We start from the raw sequence: 19,145 nt of genomic DNA on the forward strand, positions 1-19,145 counted from the left end.
AACAGTTAATCCCTTTAAGTTCACGCTAAGGTGTGTTCTTCACTCACCTTGGCAGGTGCCATGATGGTTGTCATAGTAACCAAGGGGACATTTAGCATCACAGAGACCTGAAGGCAGCAGGACCCTGCTGACCGGACAGGAGGTGCAGGATTGAGGCCCCGCCCCTCCACAGGAGTCACATGACACATGGCATCCTTGGAAGAAGTTAGGAACATGTAACTTCATACAGTATAAAGGTTGTTATATGACACAGGTAGATGTGAGGACAGGTGTGCACAGGTGAGCTTACTGCTGCACACTCCGTGGTGTCCGTAGGTTCCTCGGGGACACTCAGAGACGCAGTGATCTCCCAGCAGCCATTTCTTCACCTCCTTACACCAAACACACACGCTGCCCACACCTGTCTGCAGGTCGGCAGAGCACCGCCCACAGTCTGAGCTGCACCCTGCAGGTAACACACAGGAAGTGACATCATCTTAGCATTCATTGAGGCTTATTTTGGAAGAGATTGTTACATCAAAAAAGAAGGTGGTCTCAGGGACTCAGGTAGACCTGGTTTCAGCTCTCTGCTCTAAAAGCTGAGGACGGTGTTTGATGATGGTGACTACAGTGAAACAAAGACTGACTGATTATTTATTGATTGATCAGCTGATCGTATGTATGTGTGTGTGTGTGAAAGTGTAAATAACTGTCCTTGGTCTGGTTTTATCTCTGTGTGAATGTTTTTGTTTCAGACTCTCCTACTTTTTGCTGTTTCCATGACGACGTGTGTTATTTGGTGTGAGGTTTATTTTTAGCTCCAGATGCTGTTAAACTCTGACGTAAATAAAAGTCTTTAATCTGAAAACTTTCCAACATGTAGGGAGAAAACTGCAGTGAGTCAGATCAGAGCTCAGACTGTAACAGGAAGCAGTTTTTTTTAACACAAACACAAACATCAGAGACTCAGAGCGGGAGCTGAGTCACCAAAAACTGGACGTATGAACAAAAACTTAGAGTTACCTGTCAGTGCAGATCTACTGGCTCCTTTTCTAACCAGAAACTAACCAACTGAACTGAAACAAATGATCGCTCATGATGTCATCATGATGTAAAGACAAAAACCGCTGGATTACAGAAACACGTTGGCGTAGGAGTGAGTATGATGATACCACCTGCTGATAATCCTCCTGTTTGACTGTGATCCACTTCTTTAAGTCTGGGATTAAAGGTTGTTCCTAAAGTCTGCTCATCCACTAACCAATAAACACAGTCGCTACAACACACTTCAGTTGTAAAGATAACCACAAACACAGACTTACGGAGGCAGTGTCCGGTCTCTGGGTTCAGGAACTCTCCGTCCCTGCAGCTGGTCCTGCAGTACCCGCTCTCTAAGGAGGTGAAGAGGGAACAGGAGGAGCAGTCCGCCTGGGAGGGACCAGTACAGGACTGACAGGACGGGTGACACTCTGAGGGGAGACACAGGGGGAGAGACAAAGGAGAGACAGAGGAGAGACAGAGGATGGAAAGAGGGGGGAAACAGAGGAAAGACAGAGAGGAGTCAGAGGACGGACAGAGGGATGACAGAGGAGATACAGAGAAGAGACAGAGGAGGCAGAGGGGTAGACAGAGGAGAGAGTGGGCGGACAAGGGAGGAGACAGAGGAGAGACACGGAGGACACCAATAGGAGACAGAGGAGAGACAGGGGACAGACAGAGGAGAGACCAGGAGGAGACAGAGAGGAGAAATTATGGACAGGGAGTAGACAGAGGGGAGACAGAGGAGAGACAGAGGGGCAGACAGAGAGTAGTCAGAAGAAAGACAGAGGGGAGATAGAGAAGAGTCAGAAGAGAGACAGAGGGGAGACAGGGAGTAGACAGACACAGGGGAGACACGGGGAGACAGAGGGGAGACAGAGGAGAGACAGAGGGGAGACAGAGGGGAGATAGAGAAGAGTTAGAAAAAAGACAGAGGGGAGACAGGGAGTAGACAGACACAGGGGAGACACGGGGAGACAGAGGGGAGCCAGATGAGAGACAGAGGGGAGACAGAGATGAGATAGAAAAAAGTCAGAAGAGAGACAAGGGGGGACAGGGAGTAGATAGAGGGGAGACAGAGGGGAGATAGAGGATAGTCAAAGGGGAGACAGGGGAGAGTCAAAGGGGAGACAGAGGAGAGTCAGAGGAGAGACAGAGGGGAGACAGAGGAGAGTAAGAGGGGAGAAAGAGAAGAGTCAGAAGAGAAACAGTGGGGAAACAGGGAGTAGATAGACACAGGGGAGACACGGGGAGACAGAGGGGAGACAGAGGGGAGATAGAGAAGAGTCAGATGAGAGACAGAGGGGAGACAGGGAGTCGATAGAGGGCAGAGGGAGGGGAGATAGAGGAGACACATAGAGTAGACAGAGGCGAGACAGAGGATAGTCGGAGGGGAGACAGGGGAGAGACAGAGGAGAGTCAGAGGGGAGACAGAGGGGAGACAGAGGGGAGACAGAGGGGAGACAGAGGAGAGTCAGAGGGGAGACAGAGGGGAGACAGAGGGGAGACAGAGGAGAGTCAGAGGGGAGACAGAGGGGAGACAGAGGGGAGACAGAGGGGAGACAGAAGAGAGTCAGAGGGGAGACAGAGGGGAGACAGAGGGGAGACAGAGGAGAGACAGGGGAGAGACAAGGAGGAGACAGAGAGAATAGACAGAGGAGAGAAGGAGGAGAGCCAGAGGTGAGACAAAGGGGAGACAGAGGGAGGAGACAAAGGATAAAAGAGGACAGAAAGAAGAGACAATATTTAGGATGAACAGAAGCAAGTTGAGTCTCTCAGGTGTTATGTTTTCTTTTTTTTTCTTTTTTTTTGGAGGGGGCATTTTATTGAACATGACGTTAGCTTTAGCGGCTAGTTAGCAGGAACATGTTAGCATCATGCTAATAATCGGCTAACGGTAAAACACTAACAACTGAACCAAAGCATCTGCTCTGGACTGCACAGATGACTCTCTGCCATCTCATTTACCCACACACACACACACACACACACACACACACACACACACACACACACTCAGTCATGTGATTCACTGCTATCATAAAGCGTATTGATCCTGCTCTAAGTGCAGCTGTGTGTGACTGCAGAGAATAAAACCTCTGAGCTGATAAAGTTTCTGATGAGTCTCAGACAGAGACACGGCGTCTCTGCTGCAGGCGGTCTGCAGCTCTAATGACATCATCACCACAGGACAGCAGGACAGCAGGACAAACAGGACATTTATCTAACGTCCCACAGGGAGACGTCTCTGAAGACATCATTAATCTTCACTGAGTCGCTCTGCGTCTGTGCTGAAGCCTCACACTCACACACTAACACACAGATCAGTCACTGTAAACAAGATTAACAGTGAAACCCAGACTGCTTCAAAGGTGAACGCCACACCAACACCAGGGCATTAACTTCCTGTTCCTGAACGCTGCTTTGTTTACAGCCAAGTCGAGCTTTGTCAAGTCTGTCCTCAAAATCTGTACAGGGTTATTCTTTCTGATGCATTCAGGAAAGTCAGGAAATCACAGAGCCATGCTGCTCAGCTTTTAAAGAACCATACAGGGGGATGTGTGTGTGAGTCTATGTGTGTGTGTGTTTGTATTCTCACCTTGGCACTGGTTGTCCTGGCTGAAGAAGCCCTGTGGACAGGTGTGGACACAGCGTCCCTCGTGCAGGCTGGAGAGGGCGGGACAGGAAGTGCAGTTTTCTGCAGACGGTCCGTAACAAAGTCCGCAGGAGGAGTGACACTCTGAGAAACACACACACACACAGAGGACAGGTTTTAATATTAAGAATAATATAGATCTGCAATCCGATCTAGAATACGTGAAGATTTTTTTCTAGTTGGTAATATCAAAATCCTTTTTTCAAATTCAAATTTTTCATTTTAGTCTTAGTTTATAAACTGGATCGGAAAAAGTTACCACTTTTCTCCAGCAGAGGGCGAAATGTTTCTCTCTGACTCACATAATTTGCATTTTGTGGGAAAATATGGTTCCTGATATAGTCTGCAGACATTATCATCATCATTTAACTTTTTCTGGTGTGGTGTTCAAAAAGCAAACTAAAAATCGTAAATATCGAAGAATCGCAATTTAAATGTAATCCGCACCCCAAAACAATCATAATAGAATCAAATCACAAGAATATTATATCATCCCAGCCCAACCTGTCAGCTCAAACACATATTCACACCTTTATTCATGACAATATGCTGAAAAATAAGGATACATGATATATCAGTATCAATATCCGTATCTGCCAATATTAACTCATTTCCTGCCGGCCATTTTCAGAGCATCTCTAACGATCTTTCAAGACCCAAATAATCTTGTTTTCTCTGGCTATGTGAACACCAAAACTACCTAAGAAGAGTGGACTCTCTTCTTCTATGTTTCTCTTCCTGTTTTGAATCCAAAAACATACTTTTTTTTTTTATCACATTCTTCTTGGTGGCTGCATCCTTGGTCGTCTTTTCTCACAATCTTGCCACTCTTACCCTCTGAACTACCTTGACACATCAGCTCTGTTTTTTTATTATTATTATTATTATTTTTACCAATATTGTTATTGGTAAATATTGGTTGTCGGCCTTAACAACAATAATAATATCCAATATCGGTTTCAGCCAAATTTTTAATATTGGTGCATCGCCACTAAAAAAGCAAACTAAACATACAGAGTGTAAACAAACGCAAAACAAACTAAATACATTAAAAAAAAAACCAAATTGATGCATATTCAGACAAATAATAAAACAAGAATGAAGAGATAAAAAAGGAAAGTAAACAAAAAATAAAAAACAAACAAAAACAAAATGTGTTTGAAGATGCAGCTCCTCTGAGCCTCGTTTATTTTCTGCTCGTCTGTTCTGTTGGCATCTTCACAGTCTGCATGTTAACGCTGTTTACTGCTCTGCCAGTCTGAAGCAATGACATACACACACACACAAACAAACACACACACACACACACACACACACAGTGTCTCTACAACACTGCCGCACACACAATCGCACACACACAAGCAGCGGAAAACACACTAAGCAAAGAGCCAGGAGACAGAGCCAGCTCCAGGATGCTTGCAGCCAACACTCACGCACTTACACACACACACACACACACACACACACACACACGCACACGCACAAACTGTGAGACATACATATAAGAACTAAAAGGCTCCTGCAGCAGGTAACACACACCTACAGTCTGCAGCAGGTAACACACACCTACAGTCTGCAGCAGGTAACACACACCTACAGTCTGCAGCAGGTAACACACCTACAGTCTGCAGCAGGTAACACACCTACAGTCTGCAGCAGGTAACACACCTACAGTCTGCAGCAGGTAACACACATCTACAGTCTGCAGCAGGTAACACACCTACAGTCTGCAGCAGGTAACACACATCTACAGTCTGCAGCAGGTAACACACCTACAGTCTGCAGCAGGTTACACACCTACAGTCTGCAGCAGGTAAACACACACCTACAGTCTGCAGCAGGTAAACACACACCTACAGTCTGCAGCAGGTAACACACCTACAGTCTGCAGCAGGTAACACACCTACAGTCTGCAGCAGGTAACACTCACCTACAGTCTGCAGCAGGAAACACACTCCTACAGTCTGCAGCAGGTAACACACTCCTACAGTCTGCAGCAGGTAACACACACCTACAGTCTGCAGCAGGTAACACACTCCTACAGTCTGCAGCAGGTAACACACACCTACAGTCTGCAGCAGGTAACACACCTACAGTCTGCAGCAGGTAACACACCTACAGTCTGCAGCAGGTAACACACACCTACAGTCTGCAGCAGGTAACACACCTACAGTCTGCAGCAGGTAACACACACCTACAGTCTACAGCAGGTAACACACCTACAGTCTGCAGCAGGTAACACACACCTACAGTCTGCAGCAGGTAACACACACCTACAGTCTGCAGCATGTAAACACACACCTACAGTCTGCAGCAGGTAAACACACCTACAGTCTGCAGCAGGTAACACACCTACAGTCTGCAACAGGTAACACACACCTACAGTCTGCAGCAGGTAACACACCTACAGTCTGCAGCAGGTAACACACCTACAGTCTGCAGCAGGTAACACACCTACAGTCTGCAGCAGGTAACACACACCTACAGTCTGCAGCAGGTAACACACACCTACAGTCTGCAGCAGGTAACACACCTACAGTCTGCAGCAGGTAAACACACACCTACAGTCTGCAGCAGGTAACACACACCTACAGTCTGCAGCAGGTAACACACACCTACAGTCTGCAGCAGGTTAACACACCTACAGTCTGCAGCAGGTAACACACACCTACAGTCTGCAGCAGGTAACACTCACCTACAGTCTGCAGCAGGTAACACACTCCTACAGTCTGCAGCAGGTAACACACCTACAGTCTGCAGCAGGTAACACACACCTACAGTCTGCAGCAGGTAACACACACCTACAGTCTGCAGCAGGTAACACACACCTACATTCTGCAGCAGGTAACACAACTACAGTCTGCAGCAGGTAACACACACCTACAGTCTGCAGCAGGTAACACACACCTTCAGTCTGCAGCAGGTAACACACACCTACAGTCTGCAGCAGGTAACACACACCTACAGTCTGCAGCAGGTAACACACACCTACAGTCTGCAGCAGGTAAACACACCTACAGTCTGCAGCAGGTAACACACACCTACAGTCTGCAGCAGGTAACACACCTACAGTCTGCAGCAGGTAACACACCTACAGTCTGCAGCAGGTAACACACCTACAGTCTGCAGCAGGTAACACACACCTACAGTCTGCAGCAGGTAACACACACCTACAGTCTGCAGCATGTAAACACACACCTACAGTCTGCAGCAGGTAACACACCTACAGTCTGAAGCAGGTAACACACCTACAGTCTGCAGCAGGTAACACACCTACAGTCTGCAGCAGGTAACACACACCTACAGTCTGCAGCAGGTAACACACACCTACAGTCTGCAGCAGGTAACACACCTACAGTCTGCAGCAGGTAACACACCTACAGTCTGCAGCAGGTAACACACACCTACAGTCTGCAGCAGGTAACACACCTACAGTCTGCAGCAGGTAACACACCTACAGTCAGCAGCAGGTAAACACACACCTACAGTCTGCAGCAGGTAACACACTCCTACAGTCTGCAGCAGGTAACACACACCTACAGTCTGCAGCAGGTAACACACACCTACAGTCTGCAGCAGGTAGCACACACCTACAGTCTGCAGCAGGTAACACACACCTACAGTCCGCAGCAGGTTACACACACCTACAGTCTACAGCAGGTAACACACCTACAGTCTGCAGCAGGTAACACACACCTACAGTCTGCAGCAGGTAACACACCTACAGTCTGCAGCAGGTAACACACCTACAGTCTGCAGCAGGTAACACACCTACAGTCTGCAGCAGGTAACACACCTACAGTCTGCAGCAGGTAACACACCTACAGTCTGCAGCAGGCGAACAGAGTGATCCAAACCTCCCAAAAACAGCAGATGTTGGAGGAACTTGAACAAAAGAGCTGTCAGAAAGAGATAAGGAGTGTGTGTGTGTGTGTGTGTGTGTGTGTGTGTGTGTGTGTGTGTGTGTGTGTGTGTGTGTGTGTGTGTGTCTGTGTGTGTGTGTGTGTGTGTGTGTGTGTGTGTGTGTGTGTGTGTGTGTGTGTGTGTGTGTGTGTGTGTGTGTGTGGTCTCAGTGCAGCTGGAACTATCAAACTGACATCTTATCATCTCCCACCTTCCTTCAGTTCTCCTCCGTTCATCCTGTGAAGGATCTCAAGGTTTATCTGAGCGGACAGATTATCATCCTGTGGGACTGAGATTACCTCCTACACACACACACACACACACACACTCACACACACAAACAAACAGAGTCTTTACAAAGAGACGAAGCAGGTTGACTCTGAGTCTGTCTCCTGGACCGTCTCTGACTGATTCTCTGCCGCAGGACTCGGAGCCTCTGCAGAAACACATCAAATCAGACTCCAGCTGCTTTGCTCACTCCTACACACACCATCACAACTCTGCACGACACACACTCTCCGTCTCACTCTGACTGAAACACACTCTGGCTGAATCTCAATGTCCACAACCACACACTCACTGACTTAGAGGCAGGTCCCTGTGAAGTGTGTGAGGGCTGTCGCGCTGACTTTCTGAGCCCTTAATGCACCCTCACGGTAAGTCGGCATGGTTACAGACTTACCAGGAGGGAATTACCCAGAGTTCATTGTAATGTGACATGAAACCATAGAAACGTCAAACAGAAACAGGTCAAAGAAATGTTTAAAGCTTGTTGCAGAAGTCTTGCAGATTTATGCACCCAGACACTTTGCAGAGGATCTTAATGAAGTCCGTAAGGGCTCAGGGTTTAGGGGGGACGTTGAGATTCAGCCTCGATCTCATTTTGACTGAAACACACTTTGTCTCACTCTGACTAAAGGCTGATTTATGCTTGACACGTCCGTGCAAACGAATGACGTCATTTTCGCACCTATGCCCCCTTGCGTGGTCCCTTTCATGCGGAAAAAATTCAAGATGGCAGAAGAACAGGATCTCCTAGTGGTCGATGTGCAGAATACAGGTATCTGTATGATGCTTCACACAGAGATCACCGTGACAACAGAGTATTAATAATTTATGGTATGAAATCACGGCCACTCTCGGCAGAGAAGAGAAATTGGTAAAAAGAACCTGGAAAAATCTCCAGGACAGAGGTGTTATGCTGTAAGCATAAGACGTACATTTGTGATACACTGCCCCCTGCAGTTTGGGAATGGACACCAACGGACGCCGTGCATAAGCTTAAAAGCCTCACGTGTTACGCTTAGGGTACCGAATATAGTACTTTTATTGGTACCGGCTGGATTCTGTCAAAAGTACTGAGTTTCGATTCACGTGAAATCAAAAGGCACCATGTTTAGGTACCTAAATGCATCATAATGACTGTAAGGGAGTGGAAGAGTAGGAGATTTTCCATGCTGGACTTGAACGCAGCATTTCAGGGTTACATGTTGAAAAATAACTTTTTTTAAATTGAACAAAATTAAATATTTCATCATGAAAGAATGTGGGGTTTTTTTTATTACATTAACACAAAGAAAGTACCAAAAATTGGTACCGTTGAGTACTGGTACCGATTGCCAGGTACCGGGCATCAGTATGGTATCATTTCAAATGTGAAAGGTACCGTCACGTCACGTTTGCGCGGAAAGTGCAATACAGTCTTGAGACTCTAGTCTCAGGTCTCTAGTTTTCAGTCTCAGGTCTCTGGTCTAAGGGGCCTGTCTTTGGTCTCCATCAAGACCACATTACCCACAGGCTGACCCATAGCCTGAGACTTTCAAAGACCCTAAAACACAGTAAATCTGAAGTTTTCATGAAAATGGCTGTCCCACTTCAAATGCTCATCCAACATGCGGTTCATGTGGCCGACGAATCCGGCCCCCTTTTTGGGTGTGAAGGACAGATTTGATATTTCGAATCCTTCGAAAGCCCCACATATCCCAGGATCCATTGCGGGTAAACGCCGAAGATGCTGGATGCAACTGAATTTCAGAAGGAGTCCTGTTTGATCTAGTTGTGAAGGATTTCTGGAAAAAACTATGTGATTGTATTTCTGAAACATTAAAGAATTTTGTTTAACTGTGTAAAAATGTGTCTGGACTCTTTTAAAGTAATATACCAAGGAAGAACAGTTCTTAATAAATCTTCTCAGTATTAAAAACTATTCATTCATACATGTAAATTCTCTGAGGGGGGTGGGGACTTACTTTGTGTTAATTTATTTTCTTATTTATTTATTTACAGGGAATCAAACAGTGGATTTCATCAATTCAGTACTCTAAAAATAAAAATTAAAACTAAAATTTGCAATTTTGTTGTTTTGCAATTTATTCGTACCTGTTGCAAAAAGTTCTATTCTTAAAACACCTTGCATTTAGACTTTTTTTTTTATCTTACATCCCCTCTGGCATTTGTTCAGATGTTGAAAATAGAGCCCGATCGATTAATCGGTCTGGCCGATTAATCGGGCCGATTATTCCTGTCACTGATTAATCAACATCGGCCAAAATGTAGCTGATTATAAAAATTTGCTCCGTGGAGATTCTGTCGCTCCTGCTCCTGTGTGTCTGTGTGTTGGGCTGGACGCTGCCCGAGTGCCCCCTCCATCCACCATTATGAAATGTAAGACTATAATTCGCCGTTTTGACGTCTTGTTAGTTGCTCACTGTGTGTTTACAGTTTGACTTTTTTCTACTCACTGTTTAAAGTTTGACTTCTTTGTTTATTATTGTGTTTACAGCTTGTTTTTATTTATCATTGGTTTACACTACAGTTCTAAGGTTGACAGTTTTATAATTAAAGTTACTTGTTTTAATTTAATAGTGTTCTGTCTCTGTCTTGAATCATATGGGTATTATAATAGTTTGTGTTCATATACAGTATATATCCTGTGTATATCAATAAATTTATTATATACATCATCTGATATATCGGATATCAGTTGATATATCGGGTATTGGCTTTTTTTTGCCCCTAGTATCGGTATCGACATCGGCCCTTGCTCTGTAGACCAGACCGTCTCAATTCAGTTCAGCCCTTGTGGTCTATGCAGGCTACGAAGGCCGGGTCCTCTGAAGGCTACAGACCCTGAATTGGGACACAGCTGTTGTGTGTTTCAGGACCAGACCAGACCCGACTAAACCAATCCATATAATAACAATAAGAGGATCTAAAAACCTCTACATGGTCTGTGTCTGGAACCTCCTCTGAGTGTGAGTATGAGTGTGTGTGTGCGTGTGTGTGTGTGTGTGTGTGTGTGTGTGTGTGTGTGTGTGTGTATGTGTGTGTGTGTGTGAGTGTGTATGTGTGTGTAATATTAAAACATGTCAGAGCAGATTATGATGATCATGTGTGTGAACTTGAGGAAAGCAGGAAGCAAAGAGTGCTGTTATTCACCTGATGACTGTAATCACCCATGAAACACCTGCTGACTGACTGCAGCACACACACACACACACACACACACACACACACACACACACACACACGGTGAGCATTGTGCTGTGTGTTTGACTTCCTTCCTGCCCTAAGTCAGACCTGAGAGACTTGGGGGTAGGAGAGCTGCAGAGAGACCGTCACAAAGACTGGAACACAGACCAACAGATGTAAAGCCCCTCCCTCTCACCTGTGCAGGTGTGTGTGTGGTCCATGAACATGTGAGGCGGACAGGCAGGTGAGCAGACACCCTGGGTCAGACCGGGCTGAGGCAGGAGGACTTCTTCAGGTTTGACACAGGTGAGACAGTCTGAGGACAGGGGACCCACACAGGATCGACAGGTGGGGTGACAGTCTGAGGACAGGTGAGAGGACAGGTGAGAGGAGGAGGGGTCAGAGGTCACGCTGACACAAACCAAACTGTGTCATCAGCAGGAATTAAAGAAAGTCAAGTCTTACTGTGACAGGTGGCGTCCTGAGCGAAGAGCCCCGCCCCACACACCTCCACACACTGACCCAGGTGGAGGAGGGGGAGCTCACCTGGGCAGGTGGAGCACTGAGACACAGAGGGACCCCAGCAGGACGAACATGTCCTGTGACAAGCTGAGACAGACAGAGACAGAGAACTGAACCAGGACTAAGCAGACGCCGGGAACTGGATTTCATGCTCGTCATGTTCACCACAAGACGTCAAACACAGGTGTGTGCTCACCTCTGCACCTGCCGCTGTCCAGGTAATGCTGGTCGGGACACTCGGAAATACATTTCCCATGATGCAGTGCAGAGCCTGGTGAACAACTTAAGCAGTTTGGGTTGTCGGGGAAACAGGAGGCACAGGAAGCATCACAGGCTGTAAAACAGAGTGTGTGTTCTCGTTAACATTAAAACACACACACACACACACACAAACACACACACACAGTGTAAACACATTCTCTGGAGCAGGGGTCTGCAACCTTTACTTTCATAGGAGCCATTTTTCCTCAACTCACCTGGATAAAAGTTATTCAGGAGCCACAAAATCTACTTTATCTTCACAATAAAGACAAAAAGTGGATAAATTTGAAACACGTTAAAAATCTAGTGATTAATTAGCTGACCAAGAAGATTTTGTGTTTATAAAATTGTACATGTTACGTCTCTGTTTTTTATTTTCAATAAATTTGCAAATATTAAAAATTGAGAAAACTATGTAATATCATAAAGTTCATAAATAGATAATAAGATATTTCAGTAAGTTTGTGATTTTTTCAGAATAATAAATACAAAAAATGGCTGAAAATACAAAATATTTTAAATTTTGAAACTGTTTTAAAATTTCATAAATTTGCAAAAAAAAAAAAATTAAAAAACTGTATTTTTACAAACTGGCTCCATTTTAAATTATTTCAAAAATTTGGGGAAAAATGCAGAAATTAAAAAAAAAGTGACATTTAAAAATTTGCAAAATCATAAAAAAATTGGAATTTTATTCCTAAATTTGCAAAAAGTTTACAAAAAATAATTTAAAAAAATGCAAAAAGTTTTTTTAAAAAAATTAATAATGAGAAAAATAATTTCTTAATAATTAAATTATAAATAAAAATTCTTTATTTTATTTTATTTATTTATTTTTTTTTCAAATCTATAGGGAGCCACAGGAAAGGAGTCAGAGAGCCGTAGGTTGCAGACCCCTGCTCCAGAGTGACACACACACACACACACACACACACACACAGATAAACCTACAACACTCTTTGTTTCATCTGTTGGAAAGTTAAGTGTAACATGCAGACATGTCAGAGCAGGTTTGTCTGAAGTCTGCGAGGAGGATAACATCAGTTCAAGTATCTACGGCAGCCTGAGGGGACAAAAAGCTGAGCGGGAGCACAAAGCCCTGAGAGAAAATAGGAGTTAAAAAGCTTTAAATCTCAGAGTTCAGACCTGATATCAGACCAAATCTCAGAGTTCAGACTTGATAACAGACCTGACCTTTTCCTCCAAGCGCTGCAGGAGGTGATCTTTATCCTGAGAGAGGATCCCCGCTCATAACTGAGCCTTAAACATGGACGAGGCGGAAAACCGCTCCATGAACCTCTAAGAGGGGTTTACAGACACAGGCAAGCTTTGTTTGTTTAGGTGTGTGTGTGTGTGTGTGAATGCGTGAGTGTGTGTGTGGTTCAGCCTTGCCCTGAGGGTCTGGATTATTATAATTTTATTCTAATAAACTCTAAAATAGAAGATGATTCATATTCATGCAGGATGTTTGAACACAGACTCTGAGTCCTCATTACAGACACTAATGATCCCCTCTCATCTTTTATTGTTTGTCTGCTGAGTCTGCATCATACACACACGCACACACACACACACACACACACACCCTCCCTCACCTGTAAACCTGATCTACTCTCAGACAGAGTTTGTGTTGACTGTAAACTTTCTGCAGTTCTCTGAAGTCTAGAAGAAGAGTTAGTGTCTCTGTAAAAGGACTAAATATGCGGTAAAGCAGCTTCTTCATGTCTCTGTGCAGACAAACAGCAGGGCACTAATAACAGCAGCAGTAAAAACACACTTCTCCCAAACTGCTGGTCGCACTTGTTGTTATTTTACAGCGTGTACGATGGTTAAAGTATAAATATCATGATTTCACGGTGTAGTGTGTGTAGTATTATCTCACCAGCGCAGACGCCCTCCCGGCTGTAGAATCCATCCCCACAGTCAGCGACACACTGTCCATCTTTAAGCAGGGCGGCAGGGTCTGAACACGACACACAGTCCGTCTGAGACGGTCCGCTGCACGCCGAGCAGGAGCTGTGACAGTCTGAAGGGACAACAAGAGGCCTGGTTCAGAAAAACTGTGGGACTGTTCCTTTAAAGTGTGACAGTGTGCAGTGTAAAATTGAGAAATGTACACTCATTCCTAAATGGCTAACCTCCAGAGGACAACTGGGCCAATGGTTAGTGCTGAACTACTCAAACAAGCCAATGTAAACAAAACATGAAGGAAAACAAAACAAGCTAAAAAATAGAACACAACCTACTCTGAACTAACAAACTATTGGAAATTAACAAGCTAATGAAAACAACACAAGCTAACCTAAACTAACTAATCTAAAAAAATAATGTAAACTAACAAGCTAGTTGAATAACACAGGCCAACAAAAACTCAAAACTACAGGAACTAACTTACTAGAGAAAATGACACAAGCTAATATAAACTCACGAACTAATGAGAACTCACAAGCTAACCAAGCCTAACAAGCTAACCAAAACTGAACAATTAATGTAAACTAACAAGCTAATGAAAATCAAACAAACTGATGTAAACTTGCAAGCCAATAAATATAACACAAGCTCACATTAACTAACAAAATAATGTAAAGTAACAGGCTAACATAAATAAAATAAGCTGACAGAAACTCACTAACTAATGAAAACTAAAAAGCTAGTGAAAATAACACAGCTTCATCCAATCTAACAAACTGTTGCAAACTAACAAGCTATTGATAATAGCATAAGCTAACCTAAACTAACTAAATAATGGGAACTAAAAAGCTAATGACAACTACACAAGCTAACCTAAAATAAAAAGCTAATGTAAACTAATAAACTAATGTAACAGCTCACAACTAACAAGCTAATGACAAAGTAGCTACTAATGTGAACTTATAACACAAGCTTATATTAACTAAAAGAATAATATAAAATAACAAGCTATTGAAAACTAAAATAGCTAACAGAAAATAATGAACTAATGGGAGCTAGAAAGCAAGTGAAAACAACACAAGCTAACCTAAACTGACAAAATTGTGTAAACTATCCAGCTAATGAGAATTACACAAACTCACCTCAACGTAAAAACGAAAAGATAATTTAAACTATCAAACAAATGTAAACAAACAACCTAATGAAAATTAAGCAAGCTAACGGAGACCAACAAGCTAACCAAAACTAATCAATTAATGTAAACTAACAAGCTAATGAAAATTAAACAAACTATCGAAACTTACAAGCCAATAAAAATAATACAAGCTAACTTAAACTAACAAGCTAGATGAAACTAAACAGTTTGTGTAAACTAAACAGCTAATGAAAATAACACAAGCTAACCTCAATCAAAAAGCTGATGAAAATCAAAGAAAGTAATAAAAACTCACAAGTCAATAAAAAGGTAAACTCACAATTTAGCAACAATTTAAATAACACAAGCTAATCGAGAGCAACAGGCTAACCAAAATTAATCAATTAATGTAAACTAACAAGCTAATGAAAATCAAGCAAACTAATAAAAAATCTACAAGTCAGTAAAAAAAAAAAACTCACAATCAAGCTAATTAAAATAACACAAGCTAATTGAGAGCAACAGGCTGACCAAAATAATCAATTAAAGTAAATTAACAAGCTAATGAAAATAAAAAAAACTAATAAAAACTTACAAGCCCATAAAAATATTACAAGCTAACTGAAACAAACAAGCTAGGTAAAAGTAAATAGCTAATATAAACTAAACAGCTAATGAAAACAACACAAGCTACTTGAAACTAACAAGCTAACCGAAACTAAAAAGCTAATGTAAACTTACAAGCTAACCTGTCCCTGACATAACCAGCCTTTCAGTAACTTCAGAGGTGAATGGTCAGCTGGCTCCATCATTTCTGCATTGCCAAATTTGAGCACCTACTATCAAAGCCTGTTTTTAACTCTTGATCTTTCAGAAAATGTCAGTAAACTTCTTAAATTACCTTTGATTATTTTTTACCTTTCTGAAATGTTAATCCCTGTTTCACTGTGTATAATTCCTCTATTAAGAAATTAAAACAGCCTCATAGAGCAAAGCTGTCCAAACACGCTTCCTTTAATCTGTCAAAATCTAAACAGGCAAAGGAAAAAAAAAAAAGCAGGCCTCTACAAGAACCCTGTGAGAGTAGGATTACATTATGTTTTTAGGTCAAACACACACACACACACACACAAATACACCATAATCTGAGGGTGGGGCTGATATGGTAACCTAAACCCACAAATAGAACCTGGAGAAATAAAATGAGATGAGAAAGATCCACAGATTAAACCAAAGCCTAGAGACAGAGAGGGAGAGAGAGCAGCTCAGACAGACAGAGGGGACGTGAATGAAGCTAAAGACAGGATGGTTTTCACCAAACCCTGGGAGAATCTGATCTGGGATCAGGTGATTACACTTGGACACTGGCAGGTAACAGTTTCTGTCTGTACTAACATCAGTTTGTAAATCCACAGTTCACACAGAGCCCCAGCAGCGTCTGACACCTTCAGAACCAGAACCAAGCTGAGCTTTCAGACATCACTGCCACTCAGAAAGACTCAGATCACATCAACAAACACAGAAACAACCCAACCCCAGCTCTGAGAGTAAAACTTCACAGACGTTCTGATATCAGCAAACTCAGATCCACAGAGAAACTGAGCTCAGGTAGGAAAGAAGAGGAAACAGGTGATACAGTCAGAGTAGTCCTTACCTACAAACACACAAAGCCTAAAAACTCTGAGCTCAACCAGATAAGAACCAACAACAGCAGCTGAAGGCTGTCTAAAAATATAAAAGACTCAGCTGATGTTTAGAGACAGGCTTAGACTGAAAAGTGTTAGTGTTGGGAAAAATGATGCAAACACCTGCACACCTCAGCACAGACAGCCAGACATAAAAACCACTCCACAGTCGACTCAAGACCCTAACAACAGAACAATCATGTTGACACGTCTTTAACAAAGAGCTGATGCTAAAATCAACTCTTCACCAACAAATCTCACACAGCTTCCTGTGTGTGTCTGTGTAACCTCAGTCAGAGAGGATCTCATGTAGCGTCTTTGGATCAAACCAACTCCAGGGAGAGGAGGGGTTCTTTTCCAGGTTGAATCTAAGGAATAAGTAGCCGACTTGTTTTGACTTGGAAAATATCAGAGATGACAGAACCAGACTTAAAAATAAGGGGTTGATCTGGATAAATTACAAGTCAGAGTGCGTGAGTCTGGAGGGGTCTGTTGGGTTAAAACTGGGGTTTTCAGGATGGGGGTACACAGACACTACTTCAACGTGAGAGATGGAGTTTGAGGAGTTCATTAAACTAATGTTAGCATTAGCGTTAGCTGCTACAGATAGTGGTAGGGCAAAGGGGGTGAACTGTTTGACCCCCATGTTTTTATTTATTTGCCTTTTTGTCCCTCTAAGTTCTTAATCTGATGACATAAAAATATATTTTCTGTTATTTTTCCCAAACTGTTGATTCTTTAAGTGACAATACATTCATATCACTTTTTATACTTTATAAATGTAGCATTTAGTCAATTTAATTATGTTCAAATATGTTGTCTATTTGTATATATCATGAAGGAAACAATAGTCATCAACTAAAATAACAACGTATGTTTAGATCTGCAAATTTTACCATTATGCATTTCATCCTTTTTTTTCCGATAAATCGATTAATCGATTAAATTTTTTACAATTAATTGATTAATCGATTAATCGATTAATCGATTATTCGATTATTCGTAAAAAAAAAAAATTAATCGTCAGAGTAATCGATTACTAAAATAATTGCAGTAATTGCAGCCCTACTTCTTTTACAAAGTTAAAGTTTTTTGGGGGAAAGTAACAAGTAACAATAACAAATTATTTTCTTAAAGTAATTTCCCGACACTGGTGCCTGTTTGTTGCTTTTATGTGTGTATGTGTGTGTGTGAGTGTGTGTAGATGAGTAACTCACAGCGACAGTGTTTGTGTTGGTGTGTGTATGACCCAGGAGGACAGGTGGACACACACTGGCTGCTGTCAGGACTCAGCAGGGGCCTCTGGGGGCCACAGGTCAGACAGTCCCAGCTGTTGGAACAGGTGAGGCAGGAAGTGGAGCAGGCTGTGGGGGGAGGGGGGAGAGAAAGTCACCACGGCGGGTTTAAAACCTGACTCCTTCCACCTCTGTGAGCAGCTGTCAATCAAACATGATGTCATCATTCAGGTTAATCGGATGCACCTGCACAAACTCGTCCATCAGCGAAGAATCCAGCAGGACACGCAGATAGACAGCGACCACGATGGAGGACCGCCTTCAAGTCCCTGCAGGCCTCACAGTGATCAGGAGACCCCGTACATGACACACAGTCTGCATGGCATTGAACTGCAAACACACACACACACACACAGAGTGACATTTCATTTTAAACGCGTCAACTTTTTTCTCATCACATTAATTTTCAAAGATGAAATTCAAACAAAATTTCTCCCAGACATTGGTTTTAACTCAAATAATCCACACATGAAAAGAAATCACAACGTTCAGGTCCATAAATAATGATTATGGTGAATTAAGTACGATAAAACAGGAACAAAGTATTGAACACACTAACTGAGACTCATCTAATACTTAGTGGAGAAGCCTTTGTTTGCAATGACAGCTTCCAGAAGCTTCTTGTATGTTTGAACTAATGGCCCACACTGCTCAGGTGTGATTTTGGCCCATTCCTCTGCACAGATTGTCTTTAAATCTGGAATATTCTTTGGTGCCCTCTGGTGAACCCTTTTCTTTACTTCTTTCCACAAATGTTCAGTTGGATTGAAGTCAGGTGATTGACTAGGCCGTTCTAACAGATTGATTTTCTTTTTCTGAAACCATTTGAGAGTCAACTTTGCCGTGTGCTTTGGATGGTTGTCCTGCTGGAAGGTCCAGCCACGTCTCATCTTCATCATCCTGGTGGATGGCAGCAGATTCAGATCAAGAATTTCCCCATACATGGCTCCATTCATTGCTCCGTCAGTTATATGAAGTTTGCCAACACCATGAGATGAGAAACAACCCCATGCCATGATGCTTCCACCTCCAAACTTCACTGTTGGTGTAGTGTTTTTTGGCTGATGTGCAGAGCCATTTCTCCTCCAAACATGGTCTGTAGTATGACAGCCCAAAAGTTCAGTTTTGGTCTCATCTGACCAGACAACATTCTCCCAGTATTCTACAGGCTTGTCAAGATGCTGTTTAGCAAACTTTAAACCAGCTTCAACATGCCTTTTCTTGAGGAATGGAGTCTTGCGGGCTGAGCGTCCATAGAGGCCATGGCGGTGGAGTGCATTGCCTATTGT

General features: G+C 43.1%; 1 protein-coding gene across 1 annotated transcript in view; it reads right to left on the minus strand.

Moving 5' to 3' along the window:
• fras1 (Fraser extracellular matrix complex subunit 1) overlaps positions 1-19,145 on the minus strand; it is a 113,639-nt gene that overhangs the window by 63,448 nt on the left and 31,046 nt on the right. Inside the window, exons 12-21 of the mRNA XM_074670703.1 lie at positions 18,043-18,186; positions 17,779-17,925; positions 13,713-13,856; positions 11,766-11,903; positions 11,513-11,656; positions 11,244-11,408; positions 3,617-3,757; positions 1,302-1,448; positions 290-445; positions 48-194 (exon numbers count right to left, since the gene is read on the minus strand). Coding sequence (XP_074526804.1) covers positions 48-194; positions 290-445; positions 1,302-1,448; positions 3,617-3,757; positions 11,244-11,408; positions 11,513-11,656; positions 11,766-11,903; positions 13,713-13,856; positions 17,779-17,925; positions 18,043-18,186 — 1,473 coding nt within the window. The remainder of the gene's footprint in view (positions 1-47; positions 195-289; positions 446-1,301; positions 1,449-3,616; positions 3,758-11,243; positions 11,409-11,512; positions 11,657-11,765; positions 11,904-13,712; positions 13,857-17,778; positions 17,926-18,042; positions 18,187-19,145) is intronic.

The sequence above is a fragment of the Halichoeres trimaculatus genome, unplaced genomic scaffold (genome assembly GCF_033239565.1).
Source record: "Halichoeres trimaculatus isolate MK-OKI-2021-1 unplaced genomic scaffold, fHalTri1.1 fHalTri1_scaffold_5, whole genome shotgun sequence".
Lineage (NCBI taxonomy): Eukaryota > Metazoa > Chordata > Actinopteri > Labriformes > Labridae > Halichoeres > Halichoeres trimaculatus.